This window comes from Bufo gargarizans, unplaced genomic scaffold, assembly GCF_014858855.1.
Source record: "Bufo gargarizans isolate SCDJY-AF-19 unplaced genomic scaffold, ASM1485885v1 original_scaffold_976_pilon, whole genome shotgun sequence".
In the NCBI taxonomy this organism is placed as follows: domain Eukaryota; kingdom Metazoa; phylum Chordata; class Amphibia; order Anura; family Bufonidae; genus Bufo; species Bufo gargarizans.
In genome coordinates this window covers 217,472-243,318 of record NW_025334779.1, presented here as the reverse complement: position 1 = coordinate 243,318, position 25,847 = coordinate 217,472, and the positions used below count along the sequence as shown (strand labels likewise).

Sequence of the window (25,847 nt, the reverse complement as noted above, 5' to 3'; positions counted from 1 at the left end):
AAAACACTTTTTTCCTTGCATCGCCATAGTAAGCCTTTTTTTATTGTTATGTGTACGGAGCTGTGCGAGGGCTCGTTTGTTGCAGGACGATCTGTACTTTTCATTGATATTTTGGGGTGTGTGTGACTTTTTGATCACTTTTTATAAAATTTTGGGAGGGAATTGAAATGACAAAATGACAACATTTTTATCTTTTTTCCATTATGCCTGGGATAAACATTTTTTATATTTTAATAGTACTGGTGTCTGTCCATGATGTTTATTTTTTAATTTGTTTGTGTATTTAAATTTTAATTGTTCAGTGATTTAAGTTTTTATTTTATTTTTTAATATTTAAAAAAAAAACTTTTTTGTTTTTTTTTTACACTTTTTTAGTGTTCTGCTAGGGAACTTGAACAAGCAATGATTAGATTGCTTTTCTCAAAGACTCCAGTGCATTAGTGTTGGCGTCTATGGGGATTACACTATGTTGTTCTGGAGGCTTCATAGGAACTAATGTGCGGCAGCATCGGATCATTCAGGAGGACCAAGGCTGCCGCGCTCACCATCCAGCTCCCCTGATCCCCGCTCGGGGGAGCCTTTGCACAGCCAGGTTTTCTAGCTCCCAGATTTCATGGAGGCTAAATGTGTGTGATTGACGTTATTGCCGATCGCATACATTAGCCCCAGGTGTCTGCTGTTTAAAATAGCAGACACCCGGCGGGTATGGCGCTTGCGAGTGGGCGCCATCTTTAAATATCTGACGTATATTTACATTAGGCAGTCAGGAAGGGGTCAAATTGTCTCTGCATCTAACCGCGCCACTTTCAATCAACGGAGTCAGTCATTGGGTTCTCCCACAGATTGGCCGTTTGTGGTGTAGCAGACCATTCACTGGGGCCAATCTGTGCGCAGCCACCCAGCCACGATTTCTGCACAAGTTTCCTGTGGATTCCACAACAACGAGAGACGTGTCACGTCATGACCAGTGATGGCCAGTTCACATTATTCGCCCGCGAACATATGCGAGCAGCCATCTTTTTTCACAAGTCCGGCGAGGCACAGGTAAGCCCTGACCTGTGCATGTGCGCGAGTCGGTCTGAAAACAAGTGCAGTCAGCGGGAGCAGGCAGTTCCGAGAACAGCCACCGGGGGCCTTCATCGGGCTGTTCTCGGAACTGCCTGCTCCCGGTGACCGCATTTGTTTTCAGACCGGCTCCCCACACAGGCACAGGAAAGGGCTTACCTGTGCCTCGCCGGACTTGTGAAAAAAGATGGCAGCCCGCATGTGTTCGCTAGCGAATAATGCGAACTGGCCGTCACTGGTCATGATGTGAATTTCAAATCTCTGTGAAAGAAAACTGCGGCTCTGCGAACGGCAGCCCAGATTCCCATTTAAAACAGTGGCTTGTTGGCTCTGACACGCATTTCATGCGGATATTGGTCTGGAACGCACTGAACGGTCCACCCTTAGACCCACGATGCTTATTACAGGCGGATCTTCATTTGAAAAATCCGTGGTGTAATACAGTACCAGCTAAGGGCTCATGCACACAAACATATTTTTTTCAGTGTCCATTCTGTCTCCATTCCGTGTCCGCATGGCCGCTCCGCAAAAAATAGAACATGTCCTATTATTGTCCTCATTATGGAGAACGATAGGACTGTTCTGTGGGGGGGGGGGGGGACGTTCCGTTCCGCAAAATACAGGATGCACTCGGCCGGTATCCGTGTTTTCCAGATCTGCAATTTTTGGACCGATCGTGTGCATGAGCCCTAAGGAGAAGAGATTAACAAAGTCTCATCTACACAGCACGGACGTTTTCAGTGCAGATTTAAAATCCACAGCGTGTTAATGGTTTGTGCAGGATTCATCCTTTGCTATGCAAAGTGTGAGATGAGGGGCGGATCTGCGGCAAAATCCACAAGTAAGGGTCCATTCACACGGCCGTTGTATGGGTCCGCATCCGAGCCGCCGTTTTGGCGGCTTGGATGCGGACCCATTCACTTCAATGGGGCTGCAAAAGATGCAGACAGCACTCCGTGTGCTGTCCACATCCGTTGCTCCGTTCTGCGGCCCCATAAAAAAAATAACATGTCTTATTCTTGTCTGCAAAACGGACAAGAACAGGCAGTTATATCAATGGCCGCCCGTTCCGTTCCACAAATTGCGGAAGGCACACGGGTGGTTTCTGTTTTTTGCGGACCGCTAAAAACGTCACGGTCATGTGCATGTAGCCTAAGGGTCTATTCACACGTCCGCAAAATGGGTCCGCATCCGTTCTGCAATTTTGCGGAACAGGTGCAGACCCATTCATTTTCAATGAGGCCGGAATGTACTGTCCGCATCCGCATTTGCGGATCCGCACTTCCGCATCCGTGCTTCCGTTTCCGCAAAAAAATAGAACATGTCCTATTCTTGTCCGCAATTGCAGGCAAGATTAGGCATTTTCTATTATATTGCCGGCAATGTGTGGTCCGCAAATTGCGGAATGCACATTGCCAGTGTCTGTGTTTTGCGGATCCGCGATTTGCGGATCCGCAGAACACTTACGGACGTGTGAATGGACCCTAACACGTACAGATTTAGGGGCGGATTTACAGTAGTGCAGAAACACAGCAAAAATGCATGAAAATCTGCATAAATGACACTGCTGTGTGCATGTACCCTTTTCACGTTCTGACAATTTTTAAAATTTATGGCACACTTACCCATACAATTTAGTGAGGCCATGCACAACATTATTATTTTTTTTATATTTTTTTTTAATGGCCCCCGTGTTCCCATTCTTCAAAACTCACCGCTCGTCCCATTCTTGTCGCTAATATTCCCTTCCGTTGATGCGAGTGAGAAAAATTGGGCACGGCTGGTACATGAGGCCTTAGGCTAAATTCACACAGGCAGTTTTTGAGGGAAAGCCAGGAGTGAGTTCAAAAGTAATAGGATACATATTAGAAGGATTTCTCCTTCTTACTGGATCCACTTCTGTCATCTGCATGTGTGTTTCCAGCCTTATTAAGTACATTCTTCCACCAACCGCTAGAACTGATGAGGCCTCATACACACGACCCTAAGAATTGTGCTGTCTACAAACCGTGGATGCAGTGTGCCGTCTGCGTTTTTTTTGCAGACCCATTGACTTCAATGGGTCAGCAGTCCGCAGTCATCCCTGTGCTTTCGGCATGCGTGGATGTTCATTTTGCAGAAGACAAATTTCAATGGAGTTGTTAAAATATCAAAACATCTGCAATAAAAAAAAAAACACATAAAAAGGCCCCCCCAAAAAACGGTAAATAAATGGTGCAGATTTAGGCTACATGCACATGACCGTATGTGTTTTGCGGTCCGCAAATTGCGGACCCGCAAAAAAAAAAAACAGATGACATCCGTATGGCATCCGTTTTTTTTTTTTTTTGCGGATCCATTGTAACAATGCCTATCCTTGCCCACAAAACGGACAAGAATAGGACATGTTATATCTTTTTTGTGGGGCTACGGAACTGACACACGGATGCAGATAGCACACGCATTTTTTGCGCACCCATTGAAATGAATGGGTCTGCATCCTATCTGCAAAAAAAAAACGGAATGGACACGGAAACAAAATACGTTTGTGTGCATGAGGTCTTATGTGCATTTTTATGCAATTTTGGTGTGGATTTTATGTGACTTTTCTGCATGCAAACAAACTTGGAGTATGTTAAAGGGAACCTGTCACCGGGATTTTAGGTATAGAGCTGAGGACATGGGTTGCTAGATCGCCGCTAGCACATCCGCAATACCCAGTCCCCATAGCTCTGTGTGCTTTTATTGTGTAAAAAAAAACTACGATTTGATACATATGCAAATTAACATAAAAGAGTCATATCTTACTTGTGTGACCAGAGAAGAGTCATATTTTCAAGCTCTGACTCATCTCAGGTTAATTTGCATATGTATCAAATCGGTTTTTATACACAATTAAAGCACACAGAGCTATGGGGACTGGGTATTGCGGATGTGCTAGCGGCCATCTAGCAATCCATGTCCTCAGCTCTATACACAAAATCCCAGTGACAGGTTCCCTTTAAAAAAAAAAATGCAACTTTTGTTTCCTAAAAACAATTGTTTGTGACCCGGGTGTTTTGTGGCAATTTTTGATTCCGTTATTTGAGTCAAAGCCTTGAAAGGGAATGAGAAATATAAAGGAAGGACTTCTACTTCTCCTTCCTGCTGGATCCTCTTCTGGCTTTGGCTCCAAAAAGCTGTACTGTATATGACACCGGCTGACCTGTTACATGTGCGCTCGGCAGCTGAAGGCATCTGTGTTAGTCCCATGTTGATATGTGCCCACGTTGCTGAGAAAAATGATGTTATGATATATGCAAATGAGCCTCTAGGAGCAACGGGGGCGTTGCCTTTACACCTAGAGGCTCTGCTCTCTCTGCAACTGCCGCACCCTCTGCACTTGGATTGACAGGGCCAGGGGTTATGACATTTTTACTGCCTGGTCTTGTCAATCCAAGTGCAGAGGATGCGATAGTTGCAGAGAGAGCAGAGCCTCTAGGTGTAATGACAACGCCCCTGTTGCTTCTAAAGGCTCATTTGCATATAATAAAACATACATACCATAACACCTCTTTAAGGGCTGATGCACACGAACGTGTGTCAGCCCGGGTCCGCAATATATGGGCCCTGGCCATTTGTGCACAGCATGACGGATGCTGACCCATTCTTCCGTGGGGTTTCTCTCCGTGCCTCCGCACCACAAAAAATAGAACATGTTCAGTTTTTTAAGCAGTGCGGATGGATGACGGACCCATTCAAGTTGAATAGGTCTGCAGCAACCGCACGGATGTTGGCGGACACATCGCAGTTTACCCGTTGTGGACGCGCACACGTTACAGTACTATCTCATGCACACTGCTGAAAAAAAAAAATTGTTGAGGATTTTGCACAAAATCGGCAGCAAAATTTGCAACAAATCCACATGAAGACGTTGCCAGATCAGTACGGATTTTGCAGGACCCTTAAATTTTGATATTCGCCAGGACTTTGCTGCCCCCGCCACTGACTGTTATGGGGGAGGCGAGTCCTTATGAATGTCAGGGCTCATCGTCTCTTACTGGAGCGGTTCACTACAAGTTGCTTTTAACAAAATGGTCAGGTGAATTCAAGAAAGTAACACTTTCACATTTTGCTGGAGTTATGGAACCATTCGAGCAAATGGGAGTGAATAGGAGCTATGAAAAGAGTGCGTCCAAATTTCCGGCCACCCTGGCCACCACATAGGATGACTATTCCAATCTCAGCCATGAATGACTGAGATAGATGGTAATACCCTTAAAGGGATTATCCTATGATTGATGTACAAAATAAAAAAACTGCCATCATACATGACAATCTCTTTATAAGGCCTCTTGCACACGACCGTATGACTTTTTCAGTATTTTGCAGTCCGTTTTTCACGGATCCGTTTTACCATTTTTTGTTTCAGTAGTGTTTCCACTTCGTTTGGTTTCCGTTTGTGATCCGTTTTTTGCAGATCGGAAACGGAAGCATAATAACGTATAAACAGTAAGTACATAAAAAAATTGGGCTGGGCATAACATTTTTAATAGATGGTTATGGTTCCTCAAAAACGGAACCGATACGGGAGACATACGGATGCATTTCCGTATGCATTCCGTTTTTTTGGTGGACCCATTGACTTGAATGGAGCCACGGATCGTTATTTGCGGTCAAAAATAGTACAAGTTCTATCTTTCAGCAGAACGGAAATACGGAAACGGAATGTGTACAAAGTATATTCCGTTTTTTGTTGCGTAACCATTGAAATGAATAGTTCCGCATACGGACCGCAAACGAAATCCACAAAAACAAAATGGACACACAGCCCAAGGGTGTGTGTCCCTTCTGCTGCAGCTTTCTCCCTGTGACAGCTTAGAGAGAATGCCCTTTATACTTCAGCTCTCTCCCTGTAACTATCACATCTTATAACATTAGATACAACTTGCGGCAGTTAAAGGATGGAACTGAACATGTGCGACCACCTCAGCAAGGTGGACAGAAAAATAAGGAAAAGAACAAACAGCAGGTGGCGCTGTACAGACAGAATTTATTGAATAACTCAGTAGCTGTACACATTTTTTTTATTCCATCCAATTACAAAATTATTCATACCCAGGTGATGGCATGAAAAATGGAGAATAATTTTTGAGGGACATTCCCTTTACATATCTTCTAACCTGTCTCTGTTGTGTTTTTGCCTAGATTTAGTGCATGTTCAGGACAAACACAACGCTCTGGAACGACTTCAGCCCTTTTCTACGTGTGAACAGAGTGACTTTATACCAGATGAAATCCTTCAAATTCTTACTTCAACTGCACAAGGGATTGAGAAACCTGAACTGGGTCAAGTGAAGAAAACTAGACATCTTAAAGATGCAAAGGTGCATAGAGGCGTATGTATGTTAGGCTACTTTCACACTTGCGGCAGAGTGATCCGGCAAGCAGTTCTGTCGCCGGGACTGCCTGCCAGATCCGGCAAAACGTATGCCAACTAATGGCATTTGTAAGACTGATCAGGATCCTGATCAGTCTGAAAAATGCCTGATCAGTCAGAAAAATGTATTGAAATGCCGGATCCGTCTTTCCGGTGTCATCCGGCAAAACAGATCTGGCATTTGAAGACCGGAAGGACGGATCCGGCATTCCGGTATTTTGAATCCGGCACTAATACAATATGGATCCGGCACTAATACATTCCTATGGTGTCATCCGGCAAAACGGATCTGGCATTTATTTATTCTACCTTTTTTTCGGTCTGCGCATGCGCAGACTGGAAGGGCGGATCCAGCATTCCGGTATTTTGAATGCCGGATCCGGCACTAATACATTCCTATGGAAAAAAAATGCCGGATCCAGCATTCAGGCAAGTCCTGATGACTGAACTGAAGACATCCTGATGCATCCTGAACGGATTGCTCTCTATTCAGAATGCATGGGGATATGCCTGATCAGGTATTTTCCGGTATAGAGCCCCTAGGACGTAACTCTATGCCGGAAAAGAAAAACACAAGTGTGAAATTACCCTTACACGATCTGGAAAACATAGATATTGGCCGTGTGCGTTCCGCATTTTCCTGCCCTATGTTAAAAATGCATATTGTTTTCTGCAAAATGGACAAGAATAGGACATGTTTAGTGTTGAGCGAATCTAAGTTCATGAAGTGGACTTTGATCTGAATTTCTGAATAAATTTGATTTGCCGTGAAGCTGAATTTCTTCATGCCACTTTCTGTTTTTTTCTTGGTGACTATGTTATTGATCACCAGGTGTCCCTCACTGTATCTGAGCTTCGGGATCTTACAAGATGGAACAATTCTTTTTGTACAAAGTGTGTTGAACCCCAGTCCTGTGGTGTAATAGTATAGAGTGGGCTGTGGGTAATTTCCACCCATGCCGTACAGTAAGGGATCGGGAGCAGCTGAGACCCTGCTACAACAGCCGGGATTGGAGATATTCCAATTGTTCTATTGTGTTTATATTTTACATTATTAAATATTTTATTATTTAACTGTTGTCAGATTGCCTGATACACTGTGGGCTAGGTAAAGTTAAAGCTGATTTGTCTTTGTTTTAGGGTTACCTCCGTGCCACGGATCAGGTCTGGCATCATCCTTTTCGCAGAAATAGATTTAAGCACCTGACTGACCAGCCTGTTTGTTTGACAGGGGCAGGGAGGTAAGACAGCTGTCCTGTGAAATGTATATCCGTTTTAGCATCCTACCTTTTATTTTTTGCTTATCAACAACAAAAATCTTCATATAATATACGTACAACAAAAAAGAAAATACACAGAAGAGGCTGCCTAGCAGAAATACATTGGAGCACCTGTCTGGTTCTTGATCACGTCACCATAACCCTTCTTGCCCCCAGATTTGGAGGACCTACAGGGGTATTCCACTCATAAGCAATTGGCTCTTTTTCATTGGGTAGGTGATAACTATTAGATCAGTGGTGGTGCCACCCCCACCGATCGCCGGAATGGGGATCCCATGTTCCCTGTTTGAATGAAGTGGTGGTCGACCATGCAGGCTGCCTCCTCATCCGAAGTCTGTGGGACTGACAAATAAAGCCAAGTGCTGAGGTCAGCTATATTTGTTTTCGGTCAGTGTCTACAGCTTCTATGCAGATCTATGGGTTTCACAGTAACAGACTACAAACATACCCTGTGTAGTCTGATTCTGCAGTCATGCTCACTTCCTTCTGTCCCCTACTGTCACGGAATGTGTACAGGTAACAAGGCAAAGCAACATGTATAAACGACTCGCTGGATCCAAAAACTAAGGAACCAAGGGAGACCCCTGCAGAAGACCTGGCACTTTCCCTGGCTGCTCAGCCTATGCAAAGATCCTAATGGTGGAGGTTTGCATATCCACGAACCTTGACTATAAAGCCCTGAGCACCCTACAATAGTGAGGGGACACGACCACCGGCTCCCTACACAAGACACGGAGGGAGTCAGGGTCATCTGGGATCCAGCAAACAGATATAAACATATAAAAGTACACTTAGCTTTGAAGCAAAGAGGAGGACAGATCAGCGTGCACACACACTCCAGGAGGAAATATAAGCCGCTCAGAAAAGCATTCTGAGGAGGCATTTAAAGGGAAGCAATTAAGACATGACAGCTGAGAGAGGCTGACGAGAGGAGGAGCTGAATACCACAACACAGAAATTCAAGGAGGAGGTTCTGAAAGGCCTCTGTCAGAGCTTCTCAGCTGTCTGGTTGTGACAGTACCCCTCCCTCTACGAGTGGACTCCGGACACTCAGAGCCCACCTTCTCAGGATGGGACCTATGGAATGCCCTGATGAGACGAGAGGCCTTAATGTCCGTCACTGGGACCCACATCCTCTCCTCAGGACCATACCCCTCCCACTGAACAAGGTACTGAAGAGAACCGCGGACAAGACGAGAATCCACAATCCTAGAGACCTGGAATTCAAGATTCCCATCAACCATAATCGGAGGAGGAGGCAAAGGCGAGGGTACAATGGGTTGAACATAAGGTTTCAATAAGGACTTATGAAAAACATTATGGATCTTCCAAGTCTGAGGAAGATCAAGACGGTATGCAACAGGATTGATGACAGACAGGATTTTGTAAGGCCCAATAAACCTAGGACCCAACTTCCAGGAGGGAACCTTCAATTTGATATTCTTGGTAGACAACCACACCAGATCACCAACATTCAGGTCCGGACCAAGCACACGTCTCTTATCAGCCACACGCTTATATCTCTCACTCATGCTCTTTAGATTCTCTTGAATCTTTTGCCAAATAGATGACAAAGACGAGGAGAATCTGTCCTCATCAGGTAAACCAGAAGACCCCTCTCCCGAGAAAGTCCCAAACTGTGGATGAAACCCATATGCACCAAAAAATGGTGACTTATCAGAGGACTCCTGACGACGGTTATTTAAAGCAAACTCAGCAAGGGACAAAAAAGAACACCAATCCTCTTGATTCTCCGCCACAAAACAACGCAGATATGTCTCCAGATTCTGATTGACGCGCTCTGTCTGGCCATTCGACTGCGGGTGGAAAGCAGAAGAGAATGACAACCGAACCCCCAAGCGAGAACAGAAAGCCTTCCAGAATCTGGAAACAAACTGCGTGCCCCTATCAGAGACTATGTCTGAAGGAATACCGTGCAACTTGACAATGTGATCAACAAATGCCTGCGCCAGCGTCTTAGCATTGGGCAAACCAGGAAAAGGGATGAAATGCACCATTTTGCTAAAACGGTCCACCACCACCAGAATCACAGTCTTCCCCGAGGAACGAGGCAGGTCCGTGATAAAGTCCATGGACAGATGTGTCCAAGGACGGGAAGGAATGGGTAAGGGAAGGAGAGGACCTGATGGCCGTGAATGAGGGACCTTGGCACGAGCGCAAGTCTCGCAGGCTGCCACAAAACCCTCAACCGACTTACGAAGCGCAGGCCACCAGAATCTCCGAGCGATGAGATCCAGTGTGGCTCTTACCCCCGGGTGCCCAGCAAGGACCGTATCGTGGTGTTCTTTAAAAATCTTGTGTCTTAAAGCGAGAGGCACAAACAACCTCCCAGGAGGACAAAGATCAGGAGCCTCTGACTGGGCTGCCTGCACCTCTGCCTCCAATTCAGGAAAAAGAGCAGAGACCACCACACCTTCAGCCAAAATGGGACCCGGGTCTTCAAAATTCCCGCCTCCCGGAAAACAACGTGACAGGGCATCTGCCTTCACATTCTTAACTCCAGGGCGGAACGTGACAACAAAATTAAACCTAGAAAAGAACAACGACCATCTGGCCTGTCTCGGGTTCAGACGCTTGGCTGACTCCAAGTAGGCCAGATTTTTATGGTCAGTAAATACGGTAATAGGGTGTCTGGCCCCCTCTAGCCAATGGCGCCATTCCTCAAAAGCCAACTTGATGGCCAACAATTCCCTATCTCCCACATCGTAATTTCTCTCTGCGGAGGAGAGTTTTCTTGAGAAAAAGGCACACGGTCGCCAATTGGCAGGAGAGGAACCCTGAGACAAGACCGCCCCCACACCCACCTCAGAAGCATCAACCTCAACTATGAAGGGTAATGAAACATCAGGTTGCACCAAGATGGGAGCGGAAGCAAAACTCTCCTTGATATCAGAAAAGGCCTTACGCGCCTCTACTGACCAAGAAGAAAAATCTACCCCCTTTCTGGTCATATCAGTGAGTGGTTTAACAATAGAAGAATAATTCAAAATGAACTTCCTGTAATAATTGGCAAAGCCCAAAAAACGCATCAGCGCCTTTTGATTCTCAGGAAGCATCCACTCAAGCACAGCGCGGACCTTCTCGGGGTCCATGCGAAAACCAGAAGCGGAGAGAAGAAACCCCAGAAATTGAATTTCTGGAACCGCAAACACACATTTTTCCAGTTTCGCATATAGTTTATTCTCCCGCAGGATGAGCAAGACCTGACGTAAATGTTCCTTATGAGTTTTGAAATCGGGAGAAAAAATCAAAATGTCATCCAAATACACCAATACAAATTTTCCCATCAAATGATAAAAAATGCTGTTCACGAAATGCTGAAAAACGGCTGGGGCATTCATCAACCCAAAAGGCATAACCAAATTCTCAAAATGGCCCTCAGGGGTATTGAAGGCCGTCTTCCATTCGTCCCCTTCTCTGACCCTGACCAGGTTGTATGCCCCTCTTAAATCTAATTTGGAAAAGACTTTAGCCCCAACAACCTGGTTAAACAGGTCCGGGATCAGAGGAAGCGGATAAGGGTCACGAATTGTGATATTGTTCAGCTCCCTGAAATCCAGACAAGGTCTTAAAGAACCATCTTTTTTCTTAACAAAGAAAAAACCAGCGGCAACAGGTGACTTTGAGGGTCGTATGTGTCCCTTTCTCAGACTCTCAGAGATATAAGTACGCATAGCGATCCTCTCAGGTTGGGAAAGATTGTATAAACGAGATTTAGGCAGCTTGGCGTCTGGGATGAGATTAATAGGGCAATCGTACTCCCTGTGCGGGGGCAAATCCTGAACTCCACTCTCAGAGAAGACATCCGAAAATTCAGAGAGAAAAGATGGTACAGTCTTAGTAGCAACCTCAGAAACAGATGTCGTGAGGCAATTCTCTCTGCAAAAGTCACTCCAACCATTTATTTGCCTTGCTTGCCAATCAATGGTGGGGTTATGTTTAGTGAGCCAGGGTAGCCCCAACACTAGAGGAGTCGGCAAACCGCTAAGGACGAAACATGACACATCCTCAACATGAGCATCACTCACAATTAAACGGATATTGTGAACTATGCCCTTTAATGACTTCTGAGAAAGTGGAGCGGAATCGATAGAAAACACAGGAATATCCTTTCTCAAAGCGCACACCTGGAAACCATGAGTTATCGCAAAGTGATTATCAATGAGATTAACCGCTGCTCCACTATCCACAAAAATCTCACAAAAAATGTTCTTGCTCTCTAGCGCCACCCTAGCCGGCAGGACAAAACGGGAACTACAAGCAAACGGAAAATCTTCAATTTCCGCCTCAATCCTGCCAATAGTAACAGACGGAACATTTTTCAAAGATTTTTTCCTCTTTGTTTCTTTATTATACCCAGAGAACTGCCTGAATCTCCTAGAGGGACAAATATTTGCCAAATGATTAATACCTCCACAACAAAAACAAACCCTCTCATGCGGGCTGAATCTTCTATTGTCAGAAGCAATCAACCCCAGCTGCATGGGCTCCTGCTCAGAAGGGGCTGACAGCGACTGAGACCCCTGCGCAGAGAATGGGACCGCTGCACAGTCCTGGGACCGAGTATGACAGGAAGGAGAGATCTCTCCTCTCTCTCTAAGACGCCTGTCAATACGAACGGCCTGAGACATAGCAGAGTCCAAAGAAATAGGCCTTTCATGAAAGGCAAATGCATCTTTCAATCCCTCTGAAAGACCATGGCAAAATTGACTTCGGAGTGCAGCATCATTCCAACCAGTATCAGCTGCCCAACTCCGAAATTCTGAGCAGTATATTTCTGCGGATTGTTTACCCTGGCATAGGAGACGTAGTCTAGACTCCGCCAGAGCAATACGATCCGGATCATCATATATCTGACCCAGGGCTAAAAAGAATTCATCCACTGAACGGAGGGGCCGTGCCCCCTCCGGCAGCGAAAAGGCCCAGGACTGAGCGTTACCCCTGAGCAGCGATATAATGATCCCCACCCTCCGTTCCTCATCACCAGAAGAATGGGGAAGAAGGCGAAAATGGAGTTTGCAAGCCTCTCTAAAACGCACAAAATTTTCACTACCCCCGGAGAACGTATCCGGGAGCGAGATCTTAGGCTCAGAACAAGCTCCATGAACGCAAGCTGAACCGGTCACTTGAAGCTGAGACAAAGTCTTACGGAGGTCAGCTACCTCCAATGAAAGACCCTGGAAGCGTTCAGCCAAAAGTGAAACCGGATCCATGCTTAAGACGGTTTTGGCGGCTTATAATGTCACGGAATGTGTACAGGTAACAAGGCAAAGCAACATGTATAAACGACTCGCTGGATCCAAAAACTAAGGAACCAAGGGAGACCCCTGCAGAAGACCTGGCACTTTCCCTGGCTGCTCAGCCTATGCAAAGATCCTAATGGTGGAGGTTTGCATATCCACGAACCTTGACTATAAAGCCCTGAGCACCCTACAATAGTGAGGGGACACGACCACCGGCTCCCTACACAAGACACGGAGGGAGTCAGGGTCATCTGGGATCCAGCAAACAGATATAAACATATAAAAGTACACTTAGCTTTGAAGCAAAGAGGAGGACAGATCAGCGTGCACACACACTCAAGGAGGAAATATAAGCCGCTCAGAAAAGCATTCTGAGGAGGCATTTAAAGGGAAGCAATTAAGACATGACAGCTGAGAGAGGCTGACGAGAGGAGGAGCTGAATACCACAACACAGAAATTCAAGGAGGAGGTTCTGAAAGGCCTCTGTCAGAGCTTCTCAGCTGTCTGGTTGTGACACCTACTATACAATGTAAGGAGCTGTACTTGTTATACTACGAAGGGGCTGAAGCACTCGTCCGGATGCTACAGCCCCTTCAAACAGCTGATCGTGCTGGGAGGCAGGACCCCCACCAAGCTGAAAATAATGACTTCTCCAGAGGAGATAGGCCATCAATATTCAACTCCAGGCAAGTAGGAACAGATGAAAAGGAGTAAGATCAGATCATAGTAACATACTTTGTAAGGCTGAAAAAAGCCCTCTGTCCATCCAGTTCGGCCTGTTATTCTGCAAGTTGATCCAGAGGAAGGCAAAAAAAAAAAACTGTGAGGTAGAAGCCAATTTTCCCCACTTAAGGGAAAAAAAATTCCTTCCCAACTCCAATCTGGCAATCAGAATAATATCCTGGATCAACGACCCCTCTCTAGTAGCTATAGCCTGTAATATTATTACGCTCCAGAAATACATCCAGGCCCCTCTTGAATTCCGTTATTGTACTCACCATCACCACCTCCTCAGGCAGAGAGCTCCATAGTCTCACTGCTCTTACCGTAAAGAATCCTCTTCTATGTTTGTGTACAAACCTTCCTTCCTCCAGACGCAGAGGATGTCCCCTCGTCACAGTCACAGTCCTGGGTATAAATAGATGATGGGAGAGATCTCTGTACTGACCCCTGATATATTTATACATAGTTATTAGATCGCCCATCTTTTTTCTAAACTAAATAACCCTCATTTTTATCATCTTTCAGGGTACTGTAGTCGCCCCATTCCAGTTATTACTTTAGTTGCCCTCCTCTGAACCCTCTCCAGCTCTGCTATGTCTGCCTTGTTCACAAGTCAAAGATCAGACAACATTATTGTTTGTTGTCTGTTACCATGGAGATGTATTATAAGAGCTCTAGATGAAAAAAGTTGCTTTATTTTGTTATTTGGGATTCATTAGTGAAAAATGGATGCAATGGTGGAGGTTGCTTTTAAAGGGGTTGTCCATGTGCTTCTTGGGACTCCCTTCTATAAGTCAGACTGTGGCCGCTGCAGATGTAATCTACTGCTATCCAGAGCTTTCTACTCTAATAACAGTTAATTACTGAGGGTTTAAGTAACCGGGCCCTTGATAACAAGTCAATCCATAGTAAGTGGTTGTCATGATGAGTTGACTAAGGCTTCCAAAACATGTTACACTACAGTGTTATGATGGATTAAGGCTAGGTTCACATTTGCAGCATGTTTTAGTTGTTTATTCTGGTCTTGGAATAGAAATACACGGAAAAAAATGGAGGTGTCAGATGATGATATAATGGACACCAGTGGCAGCCGATGGACTGTAATGGGGTATGTTGGATTTCCGTTATTCTGCTGGACAGCGCTGCAGTGTTCTGTCCTGCATTTTTGGCGGAATCCACAATAGAGGCTAATGGAGCCTCAACCACAGAGGTGATCCTAGCCTTGGGTGAAATTATGACACATTGAAGCAATAAAGCTTTTATCTTGATATTCCAGGGACATTTCATTCCTCTGTGATGCTTTAGCTGTGGAGAAAAAGAACACAACAGTTACGCAGACAACAAGCCGAAGTGATAAGACACCAAGGACAATGGTACGTCTTTGCCCGCACTTGACCTACAAAAGCACTGGTTTCACCTGACAGCACGGAAGTGGTCACGCTGACTGCAGATGTTGGTGGTGATAAGGATCGAGCAGTTGCATTTTAACATACCTAGTCCTTTTCTTCTCAGTAGAGATAAGCCATCGAACAGGGGCAGACTGGCCATAGACCCTACAGGGGAAGTTCCTTATGGGCCAATGCCCAGAGGGCCACCCAAGCCCTCCTCACTGCCATCAGCTGGGTACAAAATGATCTGGTACTCTCAGCATTAATAAAGCAAGGAGCACCTGGCCGGTGACCAGGTGCCCTCCTGAATTCAACTGTATCGCTGTCTCCAGGACAGTAATACAGTTGAATACTGTGGCTGGGGCAGCAGTATTTTGTGTTGCACTGTGACAATTGGTTCTGCTAGGGCAGTATTTTGTGTTGCACTACAGTATTTTTGCCCCTGCCTACATCTGTTGGCCCTGCTTACTTGTGTTGCCCCCACTGCTGCCCCCCCCAAATCTGGACCCTGGACTACAACATGGGGCCACTTTAAGTTCCCAGTCCACCCCTACCACCGCCAGAATGGTCTGTTAGTGGCTTACTACTCTCTGCCAGGCAGAGTGTGCTTGTGTATGGTGGGTCAGGAGAGGTAGCTGTTGGCCAGACGACCTGGTATGACCAGCTTCATACCATCTGGCACCATTGTTATAGAGGACCTACCTCCATAATCTTTTCTTATTAGAATATGACACATTTTAATATATTTTATTGGGGACCAGAGCTCTGTTATAGACCTATTTCCCTTCACACATAATTAGTAGAATTTGCAGCTTCTCTGCCATTACTAAAGCAGCTACTAGTGATGCCTACTGGGACTGAATGCAAACATTTATGGTTTTTTTACAATATACTAATTGGGAACATTATTATTCTAGGAACGAAGCATCGAAGAAAGCCTTATTCCAAACGAGTTTTACATTGTGAAGAATAAAGGTGTTTTGGGACTTGAGTATTATGAAGAGTGAGTTGAACGCTTTATGACCGGAGGGGACAAACAGAATCAGACATTATATAGTAATAAAGAAGTCAGCAATTAAAACAAGAGGAGTGAGGGCCCTGCTAATAAGAGCTTACAATCTTCTGTTATCACGGAGTCAGAATATAATGCATGGCAGATCAGGGAATCTCAAGCTCAAATCAATTGAACTGTTTGTGCAGCAATGTAGATTTGAAACAGGATGCAGAGTGCAGACTATATAGATGGTTATGAAACAGCCTATAGTTTGCTGACAAATACTGTAATACAGAAGCTGAAAGAGATTTGAAATTAAAAAAATCCTAACAGTAGGAAATATGAGAAAATGAATATTTAACCAAATAACCAATACTCCCTTCTTAAATTCCCTGCTGTGTCGGGTCTTTACTGGTTCTGCAGTGATGACATCACTCATATCCAGCAGTCTCATGTTGTGCATGCAAGTATCACCACTGTGGCCAGTGATTGGCTGCAGAGGTCACATAGATGTAAGTGATGTCATCACTGCAACAGAGTAAACAAAGATCGGGAAGTGTTGGTTATTTTTTATTTTTTTTAATCACATTTTATAGAATCATTTTTTAAACTTTCTTAATCCCCTTTAAGAAAAGGCTGCCGCTGCAATGTGTACTATACACTTGGGTTCTAGCTGCTGCAGAACTTCATTATAAAGAGGATAAAGGTGTTTCATATCAATCAGTTAAAGGGGTTATGCCATGATTGATGTTAAAAATGAATATAGACATCATATAGTACATGACAATACCTTTCTAACAAAGCTAGAACCAGCCCTGGACCTCACATTGGTCCAGATTCACTGCTCTAATTGCTCTGCTAGATTTTCGGGGGTCCTTTCTGCTGCAGCTCTTTCCCTGTGACTGCCACAGCTTCTAACAGAACATATGGCTGGGGGCAATTGAAAATTTAAACTGAGCACCTTCGACCAGCTCAGTGAGATGGACAAAAAATACGGAGAAGAAAAGACAGCAGGTGGCGCTATAAAGATACAATTCATTGAATAACTCAGTGGCTGTACTAAATTTTTAATTACATGCAATCACAAAAGTGTTCAGATCCAGGGGCTGGTTTGAGAAATGTAGAATATGTTTCGTGACACAACCCCTTTAAGTAAGCTGCCCTTTTCTCTTCACACTGAGGTTGTCTGGTAGCTGAGGTGCAGAATATTAGCAGTCACATTGAAGTTTGATGAACACTGCCTTTGAGTTTCATATGAAACTCCTCAGTGACTGATAATATTGTACCTCATCCCATCTAATTAAATGTATAACAATCTTCTATTAAAAACTTTGAGGGTCATTTACTATTCTGAAATACGCCTAAATTAGGAGTATTTTAGGCGCATATGGGCGACATCGAGAGTCCGATGCACACAACTTCAGAACACTAAGTACTGTATATGCAGATATATTCTGTGTAATGAATGTGATTTTTGGGACCCACTGGGTACCAGGAAACCCCTTTAACCTCTACCTTACTTTATTATCATTTCTTTATAGTAAGTACACAACCCTGCTGGAAGACGATGAAAAGAAGCTCCGCTTATTTCCTTCGATGTAAGTATATATCTTGTACTTTGCATATTTGCCAACTACTATGATAAATTGCTAATAAATTGGTGAAATAAAAGGATATCTGATATAATGACCTCTATCTTGACCGTAGGAAACCAAGTGGGAGAGCAGAAGTCATTCAACTGACAAAGGTGATGGACGCCATGCTAAAGCAAGCAGGTATAGATGAAGACGATGTCCAACTGGAAGGGCCAACACAGGTAAACATAAAGGCCCAGAATATAATAAAGAGTATTATATTCGGGGAGACTTATCAAAACTAGTGAAAAGGAGAAGAGGAGCTTTTGTCATAGCAACCAACCTGTAAGAAAGTGTGATTTTTAAGAGTTTTTTTTAAATAGTGACCAAATTGAATGCGATGGACAACAGGCTCCTCCCATTTTAATTTCCCTGCAGCAGCCTCTTCCACTGCTTCCACTATAGCTACACCCCTGGTGTCAAGTGACATGTTAGCATACCCCAATAGTTAAGCTCTGAGTTCATTCTCTGACCAATAATGCCACGGTATGTGTCATAGAATGGGTTTATTAATTATTTCCTCTTCAATTACTTAGATTCATAATCTGTTGGAACTGCTGAAGACGGAACAAAATATCTACAACATTGTGTTTCATGAGTTGATCCGCCAGGTCAGCGTAGAGTGCGCCGAGAGAGGAGAACTACTATCTAAGATCAGGTCAGAGCTATGAGGAACTACATATCAGCCTTAAATGCCGATATTGTAATTCTTTCTAAGAATTTTAGTCCAAGAACATATGTAATTGACAGTAGGGGTGGACCCACTGTGCCACCCAACCGGTTTGGATTTGGGCTAAGCCTAAGGGCTTTGTTCTGGCAGTCCCCTGGTATTGACCCTTTAATTCGTGGACTTTACGGCAGAAAACTATCCAGGTCGCTCCCTCCTGAAATAGTTGGCAGCTGACCCATGGGAGTTTCAAAGCACGGAAGGACCAGACAATGGTCATAGTCAGGAGACAGGCCAGAATCAGGGTAGGCAGTGGAGGATCAGAGTCAGTAAACAGGCAGAGTTCGTACATGGGTAGACAAACAGAATAATCACACCTTCACTAGGACTGGAAAACACTAGAATACCTAAAGCTCAAGAAAAAATGTTAAATCAATAGCCCAGTATAAATAGGAGACCTGATCAGGGCCTTAATCAGCAGCTGGACAGAGCAAGAGGGAAAGAGTAACTCTAGCTGTACCGTACCTCAGAGCTGTCCATTGAGCACTAGTCCCAATACACACAGGGTTAGTGGAGCGATGTCGCAGCCTGCCTGAGGTAGTTCCGCAGCAGCAGACATGGGCTGCCAGCATAACAACATACCTGGATTTTGATTTCTAGCCATTATGCAGATGGCAGATTTTTCAGAAAAGGATGTGGAGTAGCACAGAATGGGGACGAAAGTATGCCATACTTAATGATGTTGTAAACAGCTTGCTAGAAAGGCAAGAACACTGTTCAGGGACTAACTTTTAGGCTAACCTGGCACACAGAGGCTAAGTCATATGCCCTTTTTAACTCTTAACCACCTCAAGGAGATTCCTACTTTATCAGTCACGTACCCAGGTGGCGGTCTAATAGACAACTGGACAGCTAATATCAGGCAGGGCTAAATATGTGATCAGAGCAGAGCAACAGGAAGGGTTCAAGATCGATATCAGTAGGGAGAGTCAGAAAGTTGGCCGGGGGTCAGTCCTGGGATAATCCAAAAACTTACCGCACAGGCTGTTAACCAATTAATGGTTTCCCTTGGTCTAACATTCCTCCCCCTGTCACATCTACTATGCATACCATAGTAAAGCTGAAGCCCTGTAACTTACTGTAATCTTAGTCTTCTCTAGGAAATCCTAAAACGTCAGCCCATTGCATGACTTACATTTGGTGATAAAAGTGACTTGGCGGTACAACCAACCGATGTATATTTTCTTGCTTCTCTGACACTTTTATGTTTTCTGCAGCAGATTTGCTTATGAAGCCAAATATCATCTGTATCACTTCCTTTTGCAGACAACGATATGTAATGTTACTCAATAAGATCCCGCGGCAAGTACTTGGTCTCTACAATGACTTGCTGGCTCAGAGGGCATTAGACCGATGTCTTACTGAAGAGATCATTTATTTCAAGAACTCAATTGGAGAACTAACAGAGTGAGTACTTTCATATTCTGAGACTGTAGAGCATAATGTATATCACAGTGTCAGGTGGAACACCTTCTGTTCTCGTATTTTACAGCACAGTGTTTACATAGGAATTGGGTGAAATCTTTCATTTCCTTACCTATGCTAGAAAAGCTGAATTTTGAAACCTTCTTTCCTCAATGTGTTACTTGGTGTTCTTGAATGGGATGTTCTTGACTGTATTATGACATCTTTGTTGTAACTTTATTCTCCGCTGCTGTGATTACAGTTTTTTTTTTACTTTCTGCCGTCCGTATATTACGGTATAATTTAATGTTATTGTTATTTCAGTGAGTTATATCAAGTGAGGGAACATGACTTGCGTGTGAGCAAAGATGCAAAACAAGCACAGGCTGAATTAGCTAAGGCTTTGAACAATGCAAAGAAGAATGCCAAGTAAGATACCAAACACCATTCTGTACGTCACCCACAGTAAATACAGTATACCGTTTGTGCAGATAGATGGTCACACGCCGTGCAATTGCAACATAACAATTAGGTCAGTGATCTGGCCTTGTTCAAAGAAGATAGGAAGTGCTTCCAACATCTGGGATGGGGTCATATATCACTAGTATATGTTCTTGTTATGAACATAAGGGATACTGTTCACTGCACATGGCGTCAGACGTCTCCTGTGGCCTTAGAGCTCTGAAAAACACAGTCCAACACCTATGAGATATAGTTTTGTAAAGCTAGAGTGCCATGCACAATGCTATAATATGAGCCTCACCAATTAATTGTGCACGACAAAAATGATAACATGAAAATAAGTAACACCTTTATTAATACATATAATGACATAAAGATTGGCGATAAAATACACAGGACAAAAACATAGGGACCCAATAATCAAAGAAAATATTGATAAGATAAAGCTGCTATCCTCCTACATGTATGTTCAAACAAGTATTATTGCCACCCCATAAGTGACAACGTCTCAGTAGTAGTAGAGTGTAACAAACCTAAACAGCATGTAGTATAAAGTATCAAGTGTGTTGCCAAAATGTAAAGGCAAGAGGATAAAAGAAGATAATAGTATACCAACCACAAAAGGTCCCAGACACCCCAATCTTTCGCCAATCGTTATGTCATTATATGTATTAATAAAGGTGTTACTTAGTTTCATATTATCATTTTTGTCGTGCACAATTAATTGGTGAAAAACACAGTCCAAGTGGCAAGATAAATTACTATATCAGGGTATCACATTGTCAGTATGTTGGTTGATGATTTAAAGGGGTTGTGCAGGGTTTTATATTGATGACCTATCCTCAGGTCATCAATACCTGATCTGTTTGGGTCCAACACCCAGGACCCCCACCACTGTTTGGGGAGGAGGCGGCACTCCATGCGTTACTTCTACTTCATTAAACTGCCCGTCATCTTGGAAACAAGTGTAATTAGAAGTACTTGTTACTACACTACTCCGCCACTGCAAGGGAGACCACGCGCAGTGTAATGAACAGGAAGCATTGCTCGCATGGAGCACCGCCTCCTCTTCAAACTGATCCCCTGTCAGATCTGATATTGATGACCTATCCTGAGCATAGGTCATCAATATAAAACCTTCAACACAACATAAACCTTAGGCTATCGTCACATTAGCGCTTTCAATTCAAGAAAATGCTTCAGTTTTGTCCCCATTCATTGTCAATGGGGACAAAACTGAACGAAACGGAATGCATTCCGTTCCGTTTGGTTGCGCTCCCTTCGCGGACAGAATAACGCTGCAAGCAGCGTTTTTCTGTCCATGATGTGGTGCAGAGCAATCCGTCCTGGCACAATAGAAAACGGATCCGTCCCCCATTGACTTTCAATGGTGTTCATGACGAATCCGTCTTGGCTATAGAAGACATAATACAACCGGATCCGTTCATGACGGATGCATGCGGTTGTATTATGGTAACGGAAGCGTTTTTGCAGATCCATGACAGATCCGCAAAAAACTCTAATGTGAAAGTAGCTTTAATTTACTGTCCTCCGTGCACACATCATGATTTATATACTATACATGGATTGTAGCAGAAATCATCACATTGCTGTCCCAACTCCACAGTCATTCATCTTGTCTTGTTAAAGAAGTATTTTTTTTTTACATAATTAAATACCAACATTGTGTCAAATATAACTTGGACAAATGCTCAAAAGAAAAACCCATAAATCATGATGCCACTGTGTAGACACATAGGTCTGTAGGGTGAATGGTAAAATGCGCACTGGCTTGTTCAGTCTTTTAGAGGAGTATCGGGAGTTGTATGAATTACAGAGAAGTCGCCTGGAGAAACAATTAGCTCAACTCACTGAAGAAAGAGATCTTTGGAGTTCTGCAACCTATAGGCTGGCAAGAAAGGTAATTCTTCCCAATGTCTGGCACAGAGAGAGTGTTAGCAAACATTACAAATTCACTGAACATCTATGATTTTATTGCTGCTCATTACAAAAACATCAGCATTAGGGATGAGTGAACTTGCTTTTTGCACGTTCGGGTTCGGCGTTTGGGTTCTGGGTGAATTCTGTTATGGATTCCGTTATCATTGAATATAATGAGATCTTTTATGACGGAATGCAACACGGAATCCTTTAAGAGGCATTCCGTTTTGCATTTCATCATAATAGAAGTCTATAGGCAGCATGACGGATCTGGACGATTTCCGTTATGCAGGAGTCCTGTCACCCGAACACTGAACCCGAACTTGCAAACAGCAAGTTCGCTCATCCCTAATCAGCATTCCATAGACTGAGACTTTATGATAAAATCCTAAGGTAGGATTAGAAGGATTTCATATTTTCAAACTGTACTAAGATTGCTGCACTGGTTAAAGGGAGCAGGAAATTCACTGTTACACCAGACGCAATGGGGGATAATTATCAAGACTGGTGTTTCCATACGACGGGCTTGATCTCCCTGCGTTGGAGTAAGATGCACCTAATTTATTACGCGTCAGATGTCTCTTAATAAATTAGGTGCATCCCTGGTCTGCCGTTTGTCAGCAAGGAGCTGGTGCATAACTGAGCAGTATCCGGTGTAAGCTATAGTAAATCTGGTGGGCTGTGCTAAGCCCCATCATTTTCAGTTTAGCCTCACCCTTTTCCCTACACTTTTAAAAAGTGACAAGAACCTCTAAAAGTCACAAATTATGGAGCAAATATGGCATGCACCAATATTTGTTATTTCTTTTGCACCTGGATAGTGGCGTAAAACCATTATTAGATCTCCCCTAATGCCTTGTAGGGCTACCTCAGCTGAATGTAATAATACTTATAATGCTCTGCTGGCTCTTCTGGGGAGAAAGTATTTTTAATCAATATGCAAATGAGCAGTTAAGTGCACCAAGGGAAGGTCCAAGCCACTCTGTGCACCCCTGCTCTTCCTGCTTCCTCTGCCAGCCCCTCCCTCTCCTTCTTCATTGATAGGACCAAGCAAGATGACTGTACAGGAACCTGGCCTTGTCCATCAAGAAGAATATCATCCACTATACTGGTACTATACGCTGCAGGCAAAGCCACAGCACTTCTGTCCCGTCTGGCCGCACCCTTAGGCCCCTTTCACACGGGCGAGTATTCCGCGCGGATGCGATGCGTGAGTTGAATGCATTGCACCCGCACTGAATCCTGACCCATTCATTTCTATGGGGCTGTGCACACGAGCGGTGATTTTCACGCATCACTTGTGCGTTGCGTGAAAATCGCAGCATGCTCTATAATCAGCGTTTTTCACGCAACGCAGGCCCCATAGAAGTGAATGGGGCCATGTGAAAATCGCAAGCAAGTGCGGATGCGGTGTGATTTTCACGCATGGTTGCTAGGTGACGATCGGGCTGGGGACCCGATCATTATTATTTTCCCTTATAACATGGTTATAAGGGAAAATAATAGCATTCTAAATACAGAATACAAAGTAAAATAGTGATGGAGGGGTTAAAAATGAAAAAAAAAAATTAACTCACCGAGTCCACTTGATCGCGTAGTTGCGGATCTCTGTCTTCTTCTGTAATGTTGAGCTGCCGGCTAAGGACCTGTGGTGATGTCAGATCACATGATCCAATCACATGGTCCCTCACCATGGTGATGAACCATGTGATTGGACCATGTGATGAGCACAGTGACGTCATCAAAGGTCCTATTCCTGTGCACAGCAAAGAAGACAGAAGAGAAGCCGGGCTGCGCGATCAAGTGGATTAAGGTGAGTTAAATTATTATTTTTTTATTTTTTTTAACCCCTCCAGCCTTATTGTACTATGCATTCTGTATTAAGAATGCTATTATTTTTCCCTTATAACCATGTTATAAAAGAAAATAATAGCAATCTACAGAACACCAAACCCGAACTTCTGTGAAGAAGTTTGGGTTTGGGTACCAAACCCAAACGCATTACAATGTTTTGCACTCGCGCATTTTCCTGCAACGCACCCGCATCTTATCCGGGCAAAAAACATGACAACCGTGTGAAAGAGGCCTGACTGTTCAGCAGCATCATTTTCTTCAGAAGTTACTTGGCTTAGATATATTCACGCAGCTGTTAGAAGTTTATAGAGAGTACAATGAGAAGATCCAGAGAATAGCCCTGTGCCTAGATTACCTTATAGAATTGTATACCAATTGGAGCTGCTGGTGATTAAAGGGGTTATCCACCTTCATGAAATTTTTTAAATTAACTCTAAATTACATGAGCACCTTCTTACAGGTCAATTTTTTTTAAATAATTCACATTTTGTCTTGCCTCCCCCTGAGGCTCCCTTGTTTACTTGCACCATAGCAGGCCTTAGAGCAGTCCCTTTGCGCTAAAAACTACATTCCTCCCTCTGTCAGAATCAACACCCTCCCTCCTCCAATTAATGTCTGCCCCCCCCCCCACCTCGATGAACCGTACCCTCCCCTGGCTCCGTGCACTGCGCTCGACCTCTGTGGCCACATGTGACATTTTGTTCCGTGGGCTGTTCACACCGAGGAGGAAATGTCCTACGATCAGCAATATTTTGTACTCTTGTTGCTGGGAAAGAACCACATTATCATTAAACATGAATCTCATTAATCTGGGGGAAACACAGCATTCGGATAAGCAGTGAAACTACACATCTGGAAGGCGGCAATTATCTTAGTAAGTGCAACATATTTGGGGGTTCATTAAAGAGGAACTAAACTTTTAGTGAATTTTTTATTTGATTTTTTTAAATGTCCCAAGTGCCCTAATAATAATTTATCTAATTTATTGTATTTAATGAGTTTGCCTGTGTCCGCTTCACTTGGCTAAGAGCCCTGCATGTGAGCTCAGCTAATCCCTAATCACAGGGTACCCAGGTGCTATGCCAGGATTTAGTAAACCTCCGGGGGTGCGCTCCTGCCCGTACTCCGTTCTCTGCTGACCCGTTCATAAAGTATAGATTCTGTACTCTGTACTCCGCTGAGAAGTCAGCGTTGTGGAGAATATTGAATTTAAAGTGCACAGAAAAATCTGCACTTTAGGGGGGAATATCTCTAGTAAAAATGCAAAAGCAATAAATAAAATACATTAGAAAAATGATTAGGGCATGTGGGACATTTAAAAAAATACTTCATTTAAAGTTTAGTTTAATTATATAGACAACAAAAATAGCGGATGCTCACCAGTTGCACTGGAGCACAGCCCACTAACCACCAATTAGTGATATATACGACCGAAAATCAAAAATGGCTGGCTCACCGTAATTTGCGTATATCTTTACTAATTCATATACGTAACAATAAAATACAAAAAATACAACATGTCATCAACCCTATAAAATGATCACGGTGCCTTTAATAAAGTGTCTGTGATAGTTACACCCATTGTTAGGCCTCTTGCACACGACCGTATGGCTTTTTCAGTATTTTGCGGTCTGCAAAAAATATGGATGACGTCCGTGTGCATTCCGTTTTTTGCAGAACGGAACAGCTGGCCCCTGAAAGAACAGTACTAT

General features: G+C 43.8%; 1 protein-coding gene across 2 annotated transcripts in view; it reads left to right on the top strand.

Annotated features, from left to right (window-relative positions):
- The window catches only part of AXDND1 (axonemal dynein light chain domain containing 1), a 56,283-nt gene that overhangs the window by 627 nt on the left and 29,809 nt on the right, over positions 1-25,847 (top strand). For both annotated transcript variants that reach the window (XM_044275216.1, XM_044275215.1), the window contains exons 2-11: positions 6,232-6,410; positions 7,604-7,704; positions 15,008-15,104; positions 16,037-16,122; positions 17,655-17,711; positions 17,821-17,929; positions 18,284-18,405; positions 19,741-19,881; positions 20,203-20,307; positions 22,141-22,261. In XM_044275216.1, coding sequence (XP_044131151.1) covers positions 6,232-6,410; positions 7,604-7,704; positions 15,008-15,104; positions 16,037-16,122; positions 17,655-17,711; positions 17,821-17,929; positions 18,284-18,405; positions 19,741-19,881; positions 20,203-20,307; positions 22,141-22,261 — 1,118 coding nt within the window. The remainder of the gene's footprint in view (positions 1-6,231; positions 6,411-7,603; positions 7,705-15,007; positions 15,105-16,036; positions 16,123-17,654; positions 17,712-17,820; positions 17,930-18,283; positions 18,406-19,740; positions 19,882-20,202; positions 20,308-22,140; positions 22,262-25,847) is intronic.